The sequence below is a fragment of the Eulemur rufifrons genome, chromosome 14 (genome assembly GCF_041146395.1).
Source record: "Eulemur rufifrons isolate Redbay chromosome 14, OSU_ERuf_1, whole genome shotgun sequence".
Classification (NCBI taxonomy): Eukaryota; Metazoa; Chordata; class Mammalia; order Primates; family Lemuridae; genus Eulemur; species Eulemur rufifrons.
The window spans coordinates 11,316,931-11,334,579 of record NC_090996.1 but is presented as its reverse complement, the minus strand read 5'-3'; the positions used below and the strand labels follow the sequence as shown (position 1 = coordinate 11,334,579).

General features: G+C 51.3%; 1 protein-coding gene across 1 annotated transcript in view; it reads left to right on the top strand.

The window, feature by feature from the left end:
* MYH16 (myosin heavy chain 16) overlaps positions 1–17,649 on the top strand; it is a gene marked incomplete at its 3' end in the record, with an annotated part of 46,280 nt that overhangs the window by 6,506 nt on the left and 22,125 nt on the right. Inside the window, 20 exon segments of the mRNA XM_069486776.1 lie at positions 563–692; positions 1,297–1,324; positions 1,641–1,726; positions 2,417–2,520; positions 3,383–3,446; positions 3,828–3,899; positions 3,902–3,925; positions 5,439–5,542; positions 6,342–6,698; positions 6,905–7,082; positions 8,700–8,732; positions 8,735–8,797; positions 8,800–8,826; positions 9,597–9,655; positions 10,287–10,374; positions 10,735–10,782; positions 10,785–10,851; positions 11,938–12,058; positions 15,309–15,445; positions 16,365–16,446. Coding sequence (XP_069342877.1) covers positions 563–692; positions 1,297–1,324; positions 1,641–1,726; positions 2,417–2,520; positions 3,383–3,446; positions 3,828–3,899; positions 3,902–3,925; positions 5,439–5,542; positions 6,342–6,698; positions 6,905–7,082; positions 8,700–8,732; positions 8,735–8,797; positions 8,800–8,826; positions 9,597–9,655; positions 10,287–10,374; positions 10,735–10,782; positions 10,785–10,851; positions 11,938–12,058; positions 15,309–15,445; positions 16,365–16,446 — 1,872 coding nt within the window.

The following is a 17,649-nucleotide window of genomic DNA, read 5'->3' as shown; positions in this document are numbered from 1 at the left end:
TCAAAAACCACAGAAGGGGATATAAGAAACTAGCATAGAGTTTACCCTGTTGAGGGGAGGGCTGAGCACCAGGCAGGTGGGGACCTTTGGCTGTGTACGTGTCTACACAGTGACTGTGTTACCTATTCAAATACAGATGGCTCCCAACTTATGATGGTTTAACTTAACGATTTTCTGACTCTACAATGGTGCAAAAGCGATACTCATTGGGTACACCCCTCGATTTACAATGGGGCTACATCTAAATAAACTCATCATAAGTTGAAAATATCATAAATCAACTTACCATGCAACATTTTGCACTTACCATGAGCTCATCCAGATGTAACTCTATCATAAATCAAGGAGCATCTGTCATCAAACCAAAAGAAAAAAATATATATTAAAAAGAAAGCTCATTTTCCTCAATGAATGGAGACTCAGACAGGCATAGGTTTCGCCCTAGAAGACTCATTTTGTTCACAGCCTGCTCTGCGATAGGCTGGGACCTGCATGCACTCAGCGGAGGGAAGAGGGCCCCAGGAGGAAGGGCCAGCTAACCATCTTCCTTTCCTCCCACTAGACCTACTCAGGCCTGTGGCTGCTCATCTGTGGGGCCCACATGGCCAACATGTACAAGGGCAAGAAGTGTACAGAGATGCCGCCCCACCTCTTCTCCATCTCTGACAACGCCTACCACGATATGCTCATGGGTGCGAGGGGGTGGGGGCTGCTGGGGCTGGGGTGGCAAGAGACACTGCCCATCGGAGTTCTTTGCTAGATGTTGAGTATCTGCAGCAGCTGCATGTGGTATTAATACAGGGTGCCAGTGCTCGGTGAACGCACGTGGCACCCACCGGGCACCAGCCCTACCTCACACCCTATCTCGTTTAAGCTTCACAAACCCATGGGATGCCCATGTCAGTAACTTGCCCAGAACTCAAGTCAATACCCTTGACCATTACCTGGACAATCTTTGCCGAATGGTATAGTGGCTCCTTTATGTGATTTTTGTGACCATTTCTCTTTATGTCGCTTATGACTGGGTAGCTTTACGACCCAAGAGAACTGGCTGGTAGAAACAGAGTGGCTGATAAATTCCTGGCCCTCTCTGTAGACTGCAGTGGTGGGCATGTGGTCACGGATCCCACGTGATACTGGGTTTTTGGCCTCCAAGTGCAGCCAAGGCCACGATCTCAGCTGGTTGGGACTTGGGGAAGGGCTGAATGTTTGGCTGGGGTATCATCAAATGTCTAGTTTCTAAATGTTTCCTAATTACATCTTCCTATTTTCCTGTTGCTGTTTTCTTCCCTACAGAACGTGAAAATCAGTCTATGCTAATCACGTAAATGACTCTTCTGTCTCTCAGTCTATACACATATAATTAGGTCTGTGTCTTATACATGTAATTAAGCCTTCTTAGAATTAATTGGGGGACGTTGTAGGGAACTCTGCAGGCGGTGAGTGGGCACAACAGGGCGAGTGAGGCTGCACCTGCTAACCCGAGGGGGGCCTCTGGGTCCCCAGGGCCTCCCCACCTGCCTCTCTGTCTAGGCCAGGGGCACAATGTGACTAGAAATGTGTATTCTCTGTTGCTTTCCTTCTCTTGGCCAATGCACCCTCTTCCGGCGTTTCTCTCCACTCCTGTTTTCTACCCGTAGTGGAGAATTCGGTGTTGGCAAGACTGAGAACACGAAGAAGGTGATCCAGTACTTCGCCAACATCGGAGGGACTGGCAAGCAGTCCTTGGATAAGAAGTTACAGCCACCGAGTGGACTCAGGGTCCATTTCCCTTCTCCGGCTTCTGCAACACACAGCAGAGCCTGTGGGACCTTCACAGTAGCTCTGGGGGTCAGGGTCATCTTACAGACGATTACACTGAGGCCTGGAGAAAAGCGACTTGGCTGGGGTCACACAGGGCAAAGGTGACCATAGAACATGGTCTCCTCCCCCAGCACTGGTTCTGCTGCCCCAGGCCACATCTGCCCCCAGGAGGACAGTGGCAGAGGAGAGACAGGAAAGGGGGCTCCGCCTTAAGCGGCTTCTGCAGGCTCTGGCTGCCCCAGGGGTATGAGGGGCACAGTCTGGGCTGGCAGCAGCTGTAAAAGGCCGACAGAGCATAGGAGAGCTTCAGAGGGAGACCAAGGACGCACAGGGGCGCGTTCAGGCTCACTCAGGGGTGTCCCCACCAACAGCAAAGTGGGAAATAGCCAGGAATCAAGGCTATCCCCCACCTACCTGCCACCTGACATTACAGAGCCGCAGAAGGACAGACACTGTCAGGCAGTGGCCCTCCACCCAAGTCACTACATGCTGCCCCTCTGGCCCTGACTTCCCAGCAGCCCCAAGGCCACTCCCCTCCTGGGTCCCTGGCACATAAGCCATTGTCATTAGCAAGCCCAGTCCCTCAGCCCTGGTCACCCCACCTTGGGTTTCCCTCAGGGCCAGGGGTCCCTGGAGGATCAAATCATCCAGGCCAACCCTGTGCTGGAGGCCTTCGGGAACACCAAGACCACCAGGAACAACAACTCCTCTCGCTTCGTAAGTGTGAGCCCGGGGGTGCTAGGACAGGGGTCGTGACGCTGTTCCAGGTGAAGAAACGGAGGCTAATTTAAGTGAGGGTGAAGGGAACGAGGAAATTCCAGGCATCTCCTTCCCAGAGATTTTTAAGTTGTGCCAATCAGGACCTAATCGGTGAACAGAACCCACTTTGGTATTTCAATCAAGGGGCTTTGGTGCAGAGATTCTCAGCCGTGGGAAGCTGCAATCCCTGGAAGGACATAGGAGAGGCGCTGTCCCTGAGCCCGTGGTGGATTCTGAATGGGGGAACTCAGCACCGCTGAGATGCCGCCCAAGGAGGAGCCGCACCCTGACCTTCCATCCGGCCTCCCCAGCCTGCTCTGTGGCCTCCCATGGCGAAGCCCAGGGAGCTGGCAGGGACCCCCTGGGAAACAGGGCTGGGGCCAGCGGGTGAGGGACAGAGGTGAGGGCGGGCAGACCCAGGAGCAGCCAAGACAGAGACAGAGTTGCCTGTCTCCAGGAGAATCTATTGGTGGCTCTGCCACAAGTCAGGAAGAGGAAGGAGCTGTCTCTTGATAAGGAGATTCGGAAGAGTTTCCACCGCCTGGCTGGCCAAATTCCCACGATGCCTGGCCTCTCAGCAGAATCCCAAAGGGTTGCAGCCCCTCCTGCCGAGCACTCCCCTCCGCCACAAATGCCCCAAACGGCAGACCCTAGATTCAGGCTCTGAGACCTTCTTCGTGGAAACTCCAAGGCTCTGCATACAACCACGTGTGCCCCGGTTACATCCCAAACAGCGACCCTTGGCCAAATCCAGGCCACTTATTGCTCTAAAGCTATGGACAAGCTCCCTCCTGACCCCTGCCCTCTCCTCCCTATTCAGGGCAAGTTCATCCGGATCCATTTCGGAACTACAGGCAAACTGGCTGGAGCTGACATCGAGAGCTGTAAGTCAGGCCCTTGTGGAGGGCTCATCCAGGCAGGACCAGCCACACAACTTGTGAGGCCCAGTGCAAAATGAAAATGAAGGGCTCTTGTTCAAAATGCATTAAGAATTTCAAAACAGCAACAGCAGAGCATTAAAGCGAGTGTGAGGCCCTTCTAAGTGCGGCCTGTTGGTGCCCAGGAGACAGCCCTACTCAAAGGCCTCCCCGAGGGCAGTCAGGCCCTCGAGCCTGTGTGTCTGGGGAGAGGGGAGAGTGGGGCCCACCGCTGGCGACCTGGCCACTGCACTGGGCTTCAGAGAGGGAGTTCCTGCTTTCCATGGAACCCTGAACTCCAGGGAGACAGCTTTGTTCTCACCAGCATCTTTGCTTATTCTCGTTCAGATCTCTTAGAGAAATCTCGTGTCATCTCACAGCAAGCAGCCGAGAGAGGCTACCGCATTTTCTACTAGATTCTCTCAACAAGAAGCCTGAACTTGTTGGTAAAGATCCTCACGTTCGTCTGCCTGCCCCGAACTCGCTTTTCCTCTTTTCAATCATGAAAACAATTCCTGTGTGCAAAGGATCTTGTGTCACCTCTGTGGTCCTATGACAATCCCTTCAGTTTAAAGTTATGTGAATGCGTCACATAACTTTATGCGTCCTATGCGTCACATAGGATTTTCTGAAAATCCTACTTGCACATCTTGTCCTCACAGTAGCCTTTATTGCCATTGTTGACCCATTTCACAGATGAGGCTTTCGGCTGCCTGCAACTCATGGCTGAGACATGAACCTGGGACATGAGGCTTTAGATCCCCCTATGACTGAGACCTGCTGTCTCTGAGTCTAATGCTTAGGTAGCAGCAGAGGAGTCCAGCCAGGACCATGATTAGCCCTGCCAGTGCTTGCATGCTCAGTAACAACAGGCTCCCCCTGGGTGGACACAGCCCACACTGGGTGCACAGCTGGGAGAGCACAGTACACTCAGCCACTCAACTTGATGCCCTTGTGCAGGCACCAACATGGCCAACCATCCACAGCAGACCTTCTCAGGACATAAGGTGGGAGGAGGGTTGAAGACTCAATCTTCCACACGCATACCTCCTAACCCAGCCAGAGATGAGGGCATTGGGCACCATCCTCCACCCACAGGGGGCTTTATTTGTGTTGAACAAAGTATATTTTTAAATTAATGAATGGCGTTTTAAAATTGGAAGACTTCACATAAAAATCCAATTTCCTGGGTTCTCTTAGATTAGCAGAAGATCCAGTACCTCTGAGTTTGCCCTCCCACGTGGTACTAATCAGGGCAGTTGAGTGATGTTGGCCCCTCTGGCTGGTGCTCAAGCCCTCTTGTTCACCAAACTCCCCACCAAGCCCTATTGCCTCCCTCATGCTGGAGCAGAATGGCAACCACCATTTATCTTCCTTCTTTTGTTTTAGTTTTTCCCTTTAGGAGAGATAAAATGAAAGGGAAACATTTCTTATACCAATGTCTCCTTCCAAAAGTAAATATACAAAGATAGACCAAGACGGGCACACATCTGAAGAAAAATGAAGTGAGCATATTTCTTTATGAAAGCAGCAACATTCCCATGTGTGTCACATGCAAGCGATTGTATTGCCTGCTGCAGCCATTATGTTGCCTTCTACATTAGCATGTGACCTGTTCTTTATATGAGAGGCGAAGGAGAGACATAAGAATTCATTTATTATCCAAATATCTACTGGGTGCCTACTAGGTGCCAGGTACTGAGCCAAGTGACAGAGGATGCAGCCAAGTTCCCGTGACCCTCTTGCTGTTCTAAAGCTCCATATATGAGGCTGTTCAAGTCCATCTGTGATTCTGGTGGTCCCAGGGGGCAGGGACCATGTTTCATTTGGCCTTATAACCCCCACGATGCCCACCGTCATGCCCAGTATGTGAGAGGCATTTAGAGAAATTGGTTAGGAATGAAAGAGAAGAAAACCACGTACCACCAAGCTGTTAACCTGCTTTGCTGCCCTTGGCAGAGAGCTTGCTGCTGGTCCCCAAAGCTAGGCAATAACACTGGGTGAGCCAAGGCGTCACTGTGGTGGACAACATGGATGACGGGGAGGAGCTGCAGATCACAGACGTGAGTGGGTGGGTGCGGCTGGCGCGGGACAAGGGGAGACCCGGGATGGAAACTTTGGGGCCCTGCATGCATGGCTGCTGGAACCAGCGTCGGGGTGGGGTCTCACCCAGAGCTGTCAGACAACAGGCCCGGATTCTTCCCTGGAGATTTCTGGGGTTGCAGTTGGTGTTTATCCCAAGCCTATTGCAGCAAGCAGAGTTTTTCTTTGCAGAATCAAACTAGAATTCTACAGGGACGGAAGGGGCCATCGACCCCACACAACGTTCCTACAACCCAGCCTGGCTAGAAGCGACTCTCCCACCTTACCACTCCCCACTGCACTCTCTGTCTCCTCTCTTATGACACTGAGCATGTGGGACTTCCATTAGGATTACTTGTGTACTGGGCTCTCTCTTCTTTTTGATGACAGAATCGAGTCCTGATTTACTTTTGCCTTCCCCTCTCCGAGTACCTAGCATGAAGCCCTAACAATAGTAACAAGGGTAGTAATAATAATAACAACCCCCTTTACTGAGCACTGACTGTGTGTCAAGCATCATTCTGATCTATCCTGACAATCACTTACTATCCCCATCTTGTAGATGGCTAAACAGAGGCTGGAGAGATTAAATAAATAAAATAGCCAGATGGCAGAGCATCTGATCTGACCCCTCCCTGTCCAGGGTGTGTCTGATTCCAGTGCCCACGCCCTGCCGCAGTGGCCCATTGGCGTGGCCTCATAGCGGCAGTCCCACGACCTCCGTCATGTGGGATGAGAAGCTGGGAGTCACGTGACTTTCTCCTCCTTGTTGCTTTGCAGGACGCCTTCGACATGCTGGGCTTCAGCGCAGAGGAGAAGATGGGCGTCTATAAGCTGAGAGAGGGCATCATGTACTTTGGGAACATGAAGTTCAAGCAGAAGCCCAGAGAGGAGCAAGCTGAAGTGGACACCACTGAGGGTGGGTGTTGGGCTGGGGCTGTTCAGGGACAAGGCAGCAAGTGGTGGGAGTTCCCTGCCCCCCAAGGCTTTGTGGCCATTTCAGACATGCCAGGTATTCACAGGTGCCATGGTGGCTATAAACTGCGCATGTTTCTTGACATTCAGACATCAGTATTCTCAGAGAGGCAGGACAAAGAGTCAACACTGGACCCTACTTTGCCACTTGACTTTGAGCAAGTGTGGAAACCTCTTTCAAGTCTAATTGGCCATGGTGTTTGAAGACAAGGCCACAGGGCACCAGGTGCTGCTCCCAGATGTCTGAGTTCTGCTTCCTGGATGGCCATGTGGATACATCTCTACACTGCCCCTGGGCCCACTGCTAGTGTGGCCTCTTGTGCATCCTGCCACCTCCCCTAACACCATCTTGTCCTCTTCCCTCCTAGCCCATGGGCATCTTCTCCATCCTGGAGGAACAGTGCGTCTTCCCCAAAGCCATGGATGCCACATTCAAGGCAGCCCTGTATGACAACCACTTGGGCAAGTCCAGCAACTTTCTTAAGCCCAAGGTGGGCAAGGGCAAGGGGCCCGAGGCCCATTTTGAGCTCATCCACTACGCAGGCACTGTAAGTACCGGCCTCAGAGCCCCTTGGTCCACACCTGCTATCATAGGTCCACACTGACACAGCCCTCCAGGGGCATCCTGCTTCCAACCAGCACAGCCAAGATATTACAGGGTGATCAGCCAATTGAAATGAGCTCCAGCTCATACCTCCTCATCACTTCTCCATCTGAGAATTCCAAAGCAATCCAGCCAAACATGCCCCTTAGGGAGCAGCCCACAGTTGGTGCCATCAGACCTGCCCAGGCCACACTATTGTCTACGGCCCTTGGTTTGATGGCTGAACTTCAATCTTGGCCAGCAATGACAACCCTTGTAACAAGGAAAAAATTTTTTCATGAGCCCATTAATTACTCCCAACTGAAGAACTTGTCCCTCTGACAGCTCGTGACCACCAAATGTACAAGGTGACATCTATGGAGTAGCTTTTTCACTCATGACAAATTTAGTCCTTGAGAAAGAGGGAAATTAAGCACAGCCAGGACTCAGGTTCTATTTGTATAATTAATAGGGGAGGCAACATTCATTCTGCCAGTGTAAGAGAATGTGCTTGGTTTCCTTGGGATCTCAATATTGCTCTAAGTGCCAACACGCCTGGTACCAACAGAGTTTGTTGAGCCTTTGGGGGTTTAACTGCAGGGAAACAGCAGCCTTAGCATGGGGCTGTCAGGAAAGCCACAACTGCAATGGGCATCGGTGCCAAGAGTTTATGATGTCATTAACCATAACAATGCCAACTGCTCACAAAATGCACTGGGCCAATACTTTGAGCAAACATCAGGCCTGGGATCAAATTGCAGCTCTCCATCCCCTCTTCCCACACTAGACAGAGAAGAGCTCTGTATTTATAGCAATAGACTATTCAAAGTCAAATGGGACCTGTGAACTTCCAAGAAGGCCCTAAAATAAGGCCCAAGATGATACCTGTCTGTATGCTGCACAGGAGATGGAAAGCCCAGAGGTTGTGGCTTCTCATCTACTTTCCTCGGTTCTCTGTGCTCAGTGGAAGGATCTGAAAGCCTCCTCACTCCTTAGCCATCCTGCTGGGGCCACGTGGCAAAATGAGAAGTGGAAATTAGCAGATGTCCAATTACCTGGATATCTGGAGCTCTGAGTTCTGGATGGATGGAGTCCACCTTCCACCAGCCAAAGACACTGCAGTATCGTAAGAGGGGATGCATGATCTCCAACAAGGAGAGACCAGAAGCCCCTGTAGATTTCTTCATGTAGCTCAGGATTCTATAGCTGTGGCCAGTTGCTGACAGCAAGCCCACCTGGGCAGTTGAAACCCAAGGATCAGGGAGGCTCAGTGTGGCCAGCAGAGCAAGTGTACAAAAGGTCATACCCCAGGAAAGAGTCACCAAGGAGTCCTGGTTTATGGGCAAAGCTCAGAGATGGGCTGTTTTAGACAGGCAAACTGCAAATGCCCAAGAAAGCAGATGATGGGGCCTTTAACCCCAGGATACTAGGCAAGTCATCAGGACAAGTGAAGCTCCAGGAGAGGGAGCTGAAAGTTGGTCCTGGAAGCCCAGAGCAGATGGAGTTGTGGGTGAAGGTTCTACCTGTGGGACCTGAAAGGGGTAGGCTGAGCCTCAAACTTACTGGCATCTTCCCCCTCCCGGTGGGCTACAACATCACAGGCTGGCTGGAGAAAAAAAAGAACCCCTGAATGAAACAGTGGTAGGCTTGTTCCAGAAATCGTCCGTGGGACTCCTGGCTTTCTCTTCAAAGAAGAGGAAGGTCCAGGTATGGCTTAGCCCTTGTTGTGTCCCGTCTCCCTGTGCTGATGCCCTGTAGTGGCCAAAATGGAAAGAAGGAAACAAAGCTCTCTTATTCAACTCTTGGGGAATGAGTGAATGAATGAATGAATGGCCAGAGGCTTGAGGTGGGCCATGGATGGAACTATGACAGAGGGGTGGAGACACAACCTGGGAGCCTCCATCGACTGAACTGCTCACTGGGCCCATACCTCCTCTAGGTGGAGAGATGCTATTTTCTAAAAGTTGGCACCCAAATACCCTCTGCTTCCTCTCTGCTTCCTCTCTGCTTCCCTCTCTCCTGTCTGAGGCAAACACCTAGCCTCGCCCTGCCTCTCATCTGATAGAGGGCACCTGGCTCACAGCCCCGGTGGAAGCTGCCCAATCAGGTTGTGCTCAGTGGGGCAGGAACAGCAAATCTCCTTTGGCTCAGCAACATTTCACCACCGACGTGTACATTCTCTGATGGTCTGGGGGCTCTTGTTCCTCCCCAGGCAATGGGAGGAGTTGGTCACCTTGCACCAGCCCTAAATCACAAAGGACTGCACAGTCCCCAGGGAGCACAATTAGATGACAGATTGTCCATTTGACCGCCCCCTGGTAGATCTCGTTTTCCTGGTGTGAGAGTCCCACCTCACTTAGTCCCAGGATAAGCCTTTTTAAACCCAGAGAATGCATGTGCTTTGGCACAGAGCACTTTACGGGGCTGTTTGTCCCCATGCTGAGTACTAATGTGAAATGTGCTTGTCCCTCCTTCAGCTGGAGCCAAGAAGCAGAAGAGAGGGTCCTCCTTCATGACAGTCTCCAACTTCTACAGGGTGAGTAAGGGCTGCCCAGAGGCCACCTGGGGTCCAGTGTCCTAACCCTCCTCTTCAATGGTCAGTGGTCTGGCTGCCATGTCATGGCCCGGGGCAGGATGATTTCATCTCTCTGTCCATGATCGCTTCTTTAATTAGAGGAGTCTGTTTCCTTCTGAAGAGGCCACAGAATCACAGGATCATTGGGTAGAAAAAAACCCTCGAGAAGGTCCAGTTCAACCACATCATTTTGGATTGAAACCCAGAGAGTGAAGAGACTTGTGCAACATGACCAACTGCGATACTAGTGCCCAACATTGTGTGTACTAGAGTGGGCTAACAGGTCTTCTGGGCTGGCCACAACTTCCGCGAAGTTTGGGCGTTACTGGAAACATCTTACAAAGGGCAGCCAACAGAGAGATGTTGCACGAAGAAAGACTGAACTCTTTGCGATGATGAAATGTGCTCTCTGCGCTGTCCACTATCAATATGGTAGCCACGAAGCACATGTGGCTAGTGCTGAAAAGTGGCTGGTGTGACTGAGCACTGAATTTTAATTTATTTTTAATTGACTAAACTCTAAATGAAGACCTCCTGGGTGTGAGTGTCCTGCAACATCAATGCTCACTCTCTCTTTGTTCTTTGTCCCCAGGAGCAACTGAACAAGCTGATGGCCACCCTCCACAGCACCTCCCCCCATTTTGTCCACTGCATTGTCCCCAATGAGTTTCAGCAATCAGGTACATTGTGGGGTCATGTCTCCTGAGGGTCTTCCAAGTTAGTGTTTGTTCCAAATTAAGTCCACCTTGCATTGTCAGGGATGATGGGGGCTAAACGAGGCTCTGAATCCCCAACAATGGGTGGTTCAAAAATCATGGTCTAGCTGCATTATAAAGCAGATGGTGCCCACCCAGCCAGAAAACACACTCAGGAGATCCTTTGGGCATTGGTTGAATAGTAGGGACCTGAGGCCTCCCAAGCAGTGACAGAAGATGGGGGTCAATGACAGAGATGCTCAGTTCAGCCTCCTTGAGTGGCCAGGACTGGCCTGTACCACCCCAGGGCAGTGACTCTCCATCCTGTGCCCTCCCCCTTGGCAGGTGTGGTGGATGCTCACCTGATCATGCACCAACTGGCTTGCAACGGTGTCCTGAAGGCATCCGTATTTGCAGGAAGGGCTTCCCAAACAGGCTGCAGTACTCAGAGTTCAAACAGAGGTGAGTGGTGTCTCCCTGAGTGCACTGCTCTATTCTCCAGAGGTTGGCCAGCTGGTAAGTCCTGTTCCATTGTGGCAGGCACTATGGTGTCCTGTCAATACCTCCTCACTGTCACTGCCTTAGTACATGCTGGCCCAGCTTTCACCTGCCAGAACCTGCATTTCTTTGGCCGCTGGATACAGCCTGCCCCTCCCTGTCAGGCTGAGAGTCCCAGGAATTAACACCTTCCCCAGAGTAGCCCCCCATCAGTGACTGAGGATAGTTGATGTGTAAATACTTCAGCTCCCTCACCCTTCTGGAAGGCGAACTCCGAGACATCTTCTATACTTGCTCTCAGACAGCAGTGTGCTGGTGAATTTTTAACCGGGTTGTCCAGGTTAAAAACAAAAAGAAGCCCTGATTGGTAGTATCTGCCAATTTCCATGGTGTAAATTCTCTCTCCACTGCTCCCAGGGCTCCCCCACTGTCATAACTGCCTTGATAACATGCATTTAATTGGCTTTCTACTCACTTCCCAACTCTGCCACCTCCTAAATAAACCACTTGCACTCGAATCCTTGTCTCAGGGTCTGCTTCTAGGGGAACTAAACTGAGACTCCTACTTTAGACATTATCTTCTCCTACTGCCCTACTTCCCAGAACACAGGACCACAGATTAATGGAGGAAAGATCACTGGAGGTCACCTTGTTCAAGGCCCTCTGAAGTCCCTAAATGGGGAAGGACTTGTTCAAGATCACAAAGGGGGCTGTGACAGCCCAAGAAAAGAAGCCATTCCTGTATGCCTGGGCCAGTGCCCTTTTCTCTACTCCAAGCTCTGCCAGGAAGGAAAGGATTTTGGTTTCTTCATTTCTGGGAACACCTCCTCCCGGAATCCCCAACCCATACCAACATTCACTCCCAAGCTGTAGCCCTTACCCCAAACCCTCCTGTGGATCTCATCTCTCTGCCTACCTTGGGCATCTATAAAACAAGTCTAATCTCTGTCTCGAAGCCCGTCTCAAAAATCCGCAGATAACTGCGTGAATGCACTTTGTGTGCTGCCAGCGTAGTATGATGATGACTGTCAGTGGTCTCTCTCCTGTCAGATACCAAGTGCTGAACCCCAACTTGATTCCTCAGGGGTTCATGGACAAGAAGAAGGCCTTGGAGCTGCTTCTTGGGTACATCGGCCTGGACTCAAATGAATACAAAATTGGGCATACCAAGGTAGGGTCTTCTGGGGCAGACACCCTCCCTATACCCACTCAGCCCTGTTCCAAGAAGGTGGGCTTCAGAGCGTGAACTCCAGCTCGGCCACTGACCAGCTGCCTGCCTTAGGCAAGTCCCTCAACTGCTGAGAGCCTCAGTTTCCTGAAAAAAAATCATGCTAGTCTCACAGGATTTGGGGTGACTAGTGGCAACATGCATAGAACCCAACTCAACACAGAGTGGTTCTCAATCGATGGTAGAATGTTTCTTAGTACTGTATGAACCCTAAGTTTCTAAGAATAAAGAAGCCCGTCAGAATCAAGGTCCTGGATCTGACCCAGCACGGCGGTTTGTGTGGGCAGGGCCTGGGCAGGGAAGCACTACAGCCCCAGCTCTGAGCTGGCAGGTGAATTGGGGCTGACTCAGAGCAGCCTCCTGATTCTGACTCACAGGTTGCCCTGTGTCTATCCCATTTCCTGGTCCCCCAGCTTCCTGTTGGGACTGCAAGTGCCGGCCAGGCCAGTGGTGCAAGGTGTCCATCCACAGCTGCCCCACCAGACTGCACCCCACATGACAGCCAGGTGACCCGGAAGGAGCACTGGCTTTGCAGGCAGGAGTGTCTGTGCAGCCTAGAGCAGATCACTTTTCTCTCCAAGTCTCATGTGTGATGTACGCCTGGCATGGAAGCTCCCAGGGTGCACATTCCTCCAACACATCTGGTCACTTGGCAAATGCTTATGGAGTGTGTGCCAGGCTCTAGGGATGCACCACAAAAAGAACAGAACGAGTCCCTAGCTCCTTGCTTTATAACACTTTGTGTTTGTAGAATTGTAACGCTGTTCTAGAACCTGCCAGAACTGTTTGCTTTGGCCTCCTTCACAATTAAGATGTGCTGTGTACAGCTAGATTGACTTACAGGAAGCACTTGAGGTTTTGTCACAGAATCATTGAATACTTGAGCTGGAAGGAACCTTGGAAACCAGCAGGCCCCCCCTCTCCCCACCCACCCTTGAGAGATAGGAAGCTTCAGAAAGCCTGGCAAGAAGGTGGAGGTGACATGCCCCACTTCGCAGAACCAAGCAGGATAGAGCTAGTTGGTGTCAGGCCCACCACTGCTGGTCGTGTGGCCTGAGCTGGTATCTCCAGACTCTGCCACAGCTACCACCTGGGCAAATGCACCACTTCCTGCTGTTGCTCAGGGGTTGCATTAGGCATCCCAAGTCCTGCGGAAGGCCCAGTGCTGCTGGGGACAGTTTTCCTCCCTGAGGCTCTGGTGGCAGGGGCAGAACAAAGATCAGGATGGCTCTGCCTATAAATGGTGTCCCTGTCCTTGGTGTTGGCTCAGGCAGGCCCCAACCCCATGCCTGCCTCAAATACTAAACCTCAACTCCAATTAATTTTGAAATATCAAGAAACATTTTACGAAACCAAGGCTGATTTCTCTACCTTGTGACGTCTAACTCCTTGAGAGGTTTTTCTTGCAGTGTGGGGGTGCGAGGCAGCAGGAGCATTCTTTTCCATCCTTTCCCCATAGGGACCCAGCTGGGGGCTCTGCTCCCAGCCCCCACGTGCAGAATCACAGGCACCAGCAGCTGGGAGGTCGTGGGGGCCCTGCAGTTGTACTCTCTCTGGCCCCCAAAGGAGAGTGACTTGACCAAGGAAACACACCTAACTCATCAGAGGCAGGCTGAGGCCAGAATGCAGATCTCCTAGCACCTTCTATCTTTCTAAAAGTTTCTATCATGTCCCATCTGAAGCATATAAAAAGATTTTACATTATGAGACATAATAATAAAGTGAGCGCCCACAAACCCAGTTAAAAGCTCAGAATATAACCTTTGCACATCTTTCTTCCCCTTTCTCCCCACCTCCAGCAATAATCCTTGTCCTAAATTGTTATATTAACCATTCCTTTACCTTTTAAAAATCAGTTTTATGACATGGGTACACAATCCCAGGTTTTGCTTGGTTTTGAGTTTCATGGAAATATCATACTTAACACTCTTCTGTGGCATTTTTCATTGTCGTGCTTTCATTACTTAATTCTGTTTCTAAGGTTGTCCTTGTTGGTACGTGACACTCATTCATTGTCACGTATTGCAGTGCTGCCATGAGCATCCTTGCCCATGGTCCTGTGTTGGAGTTTCTCTAGAACAAAGTCCTCAACCTTGGCTGTACATTACAATCATGTGGGGAGATTTTAAAAACTCCAGTGCCTGAGCCCTGCCCCAGGAATTGTTTGAAATTCTTTATGCCCAGGCATTTGCATTTTTCAAAAACCCTTCAGGCAGGTGTTGTGAGCAGCCCAGGCTGAGATATATGGGAGGATGGCTGCCTTTTGCAGGTGACAAATGTCCAACTTGACGAGAGAATGCCAATCCATTTTCCAAAATTCTTGTACCAATTTGCCCTCCCCTTGTTCCATACCTGTGCCAACACTTGTTTTATCAGAAGTTGGAAATGTTACAAGTGTCGGGAGGGGTAAATGGTATCTTGGGACATTAATTTGCATTTCCCTGAGGCTGGGTGTTTCCAACTCTAACACTCATTGCAAAGCCAGCCTTGCTTTCCTGGGGTGATTCCCCCTCATACTCCAGCTTGAAGCTGAAAGTGTGTAGTAGTGGTAAACTCCATCTTCTTTCTGAGAAAGTCAACCACCCCCACCCAAACTCTGGCTGGTCACTATCCCCTCTCCCCACACCCAGATCCTGTGGGGCCACGATGGAGTGACTCTGTCTAAACACTGCTCTACGTGGTGGCAAGGAAGGAAGGCCCCTTGCCACCCTGGCTGCAGGGCAATCACCATAACGTGAGGACTGTGATGATCTACCACATTTCACTTAGAACTTCACAGAACTTTTCCACCAATTATCTCATTTAATCCTTACAGCAACCCTCTGAGAGAGGGATGGGCATCCCCATTTCACAGATAAGGAACTGAGGCTCAGAGATGTGGGGAGATGTGTCCAAGGTGAGCCAGCTAGTAAGTGCAAGGCCAGGGCTGGAGCCCAGCGTGGTGCTGGGCGGATCTGGGGTGCACCCTAGCGAGAGGAGCTTGAGGCTGAGGCTGTCGGTGGGTGCCCTGCTGCTGGAGGTGTCCAGGCTGGGGCCAGCTGTTTCCTTCTGGCCCCAGGCATCAGCACCAGACTGGGTCCCTTAACTTTTAAGGACCCTTCTGACCTTCTGATTCTTTGATTTAAAACTCCCTCAAGTGGCTGCCACTGGGTGACAGCTGGGCTTTTTTCAGAGGGGTGCCTCTTTCCCCCAGGTGTTCTTCCATGCGGGCATCCTGGCCAAGCTTGAAGACATGCGGGACGAGCGTCTGGCCAAGATCATGACGATGCTGCAGTGTCGGCTCCGGGGTTTCCTCATGAGGGTCGAGTTCAAGAAGATGCTGGAACGAAGGTAGCACTCACAAACAACAACAGGAAGGACTGCTGAAGCCGCACACATGCCACACACACAGGGGTCAGCTCCATCCGCCACACCGTGTGGTAAGGGAGGAGTGGGCATCAATGCCTTTGCTGGTCCAGAGACCATGTGTGGGGCCTGTATCAGTTGTAACCAAGTTCCACACACTGGGTGGCTTAAAACAACACGGATTTATCCTCTCACAGTTCTGGAGGTCAGAAGTCCAAAGTCAGGGGGTTGGCAGGGCCGTGCTCCCACCGAAGCCTCTAGGGGAGGATTCTTTCTTGCCACTGCCAGCCCTGGTCATCCCAGGTGTCCCTCTGCTTGTGGATGTATCACTCCAATCCCTGCCTCTGTCTTCACACGTGCTCTCCCCACGTCTGTGTCTTCACATCATCTTCCCTCTTTCTATAAGGAACCCATCAGACCCTGGACTGAAGGCAGGGACACCAGTTAGGAGCTGACATGAGGGATGTCGGCCGGATCCAGCCCAGGGCCTCTGTGCATGGTGGGGTCTTCAGTAAATGACATTTGAATGAAGCTACAGGGGATAAGAAGGGGGCAGATTCCAGAGACTTCGCAGATCTAGGATTTAAAGACTAATGGGTGATTTCTGGTGAAGGAGCGGAAGGAGGGAAAATGCAGGAGTAAATGATTGGTCTGTCTCAGCCATCTGGGAGGGACCTGATTCCACTGGGTTCCATCTCTGCTCCCTTAACCCCCTGCTGTGCTCTGGCTCCAGCCTGAGTCTTGCTGCCCCAGACCACGTGGGCAACATGGGGTCTTGAGAAAGCATTTTTGTGTCTGCACAAAGTACATCTACTGGCTTCCATTTCCTGCCCACTCCCCTCCCCAGGGAAGCCAGGTCCTGACACCTTCATTTTAACCCATGTAATCCCACTTCTTTTTGCAGAATTGGCCTGAAAGTCATTCAGCAGAATGTGCCCAAGTTCCTGCAGCTGCGCTTCTGGGGCTGGTGGAAGCTCTACAACAAGGTGGGGGCTGAAGGGCCAGGCCAGCCAGAACTGCTGCTGCCTGTGGGCTGGGGGACCCTGGTCCTGGATGGAGGTGGGGGGCCACAGGAACAGTGTGAAAATGAGGGTGCCTTGGAGTGGAAGGAGTCTAGTCTCCTTCCAGACAGGGGCTAATTCCCTGCTGAGAAAAATCATGGTGTGTCTTTCCACCTTCCATCTCATCCCTCAAAATAAAATCCATTTAAGATGGAGAGAGTGAGGAGACATACAGAGCGGGGGAAAAAAGGCTGGAGAGAGCCACACCGCCCCACCAAAAAGAGTGGGGTTGGCCATTCACCCCTGCCTCTGGGCTTACTGAGGTGTTTTTAGCTCCTTCAGTGAGTCCTCGGCCTCAAAGCTGGAGGGACCTTAAGAAATATGGGGTCCGACTTCTCATTTTCCAGGTTCTTCCAAGATGGCAGTGAGGGCAATGTGGGTCAGCCGGCTGGGGGTGCTGCAGATGCCCCGATCAGCCAGGCCGCCCTCAGCCGATGCAGGAGGCCATGAGCCATCCCACTGCATGGGGGTCTAGTCATGCCAGGGCCGGGGCCACCAGTAAGAGGGAACATGCCCCTGGGCACCAGAGGAGGGAGGCCAGACACGGCAGCTGTGTTCAAAGAACAGGACAGTGTTGTTTGGGGCTGCCACACAGCGGGTGGGGGCAGGCTCTGAGTCATCTTGGGTGGCCCTGAGTCCTTCATAGCTTACAAAGAAGCTTCTTTCCATTCCCAGTAGGAAAGAACTCACTAACAATCAGTGCTGACCACAAATGGAAAGGGAGGGACAGTAAGTCCTGCGTCCCCAAAGGTATCCCAGGCAGGCCAGTCCCCTGGAGGGCCTGAGACTGGAAAGGAATCCTGATGAGCTGCTCTCAAAGGCCAGTTGTCGCTGGTACTGCCTGGCTTTCACTGCATGTCCTGTGTCTGATCTTCTTTGTATCAATTCACCTTTTTTTATTTCGAAAATTTTATTTTGAAAGAAAACTTCATATCCTTACCTGCTTTAATCTCATCCTAAGCAAATGTTATCCACGAAATTGTGGATTTGATGAGTTTTTTCATTTTTAAAATTGTCAATTAAAGTAACTATGTAACAACTCACATCAAAGGGTTTCTATGTAATGCTTGAATGCATCGCACCAGTCCCCTCGGTGTATGTTACACTTTGGGAAGACCCAGACCAACA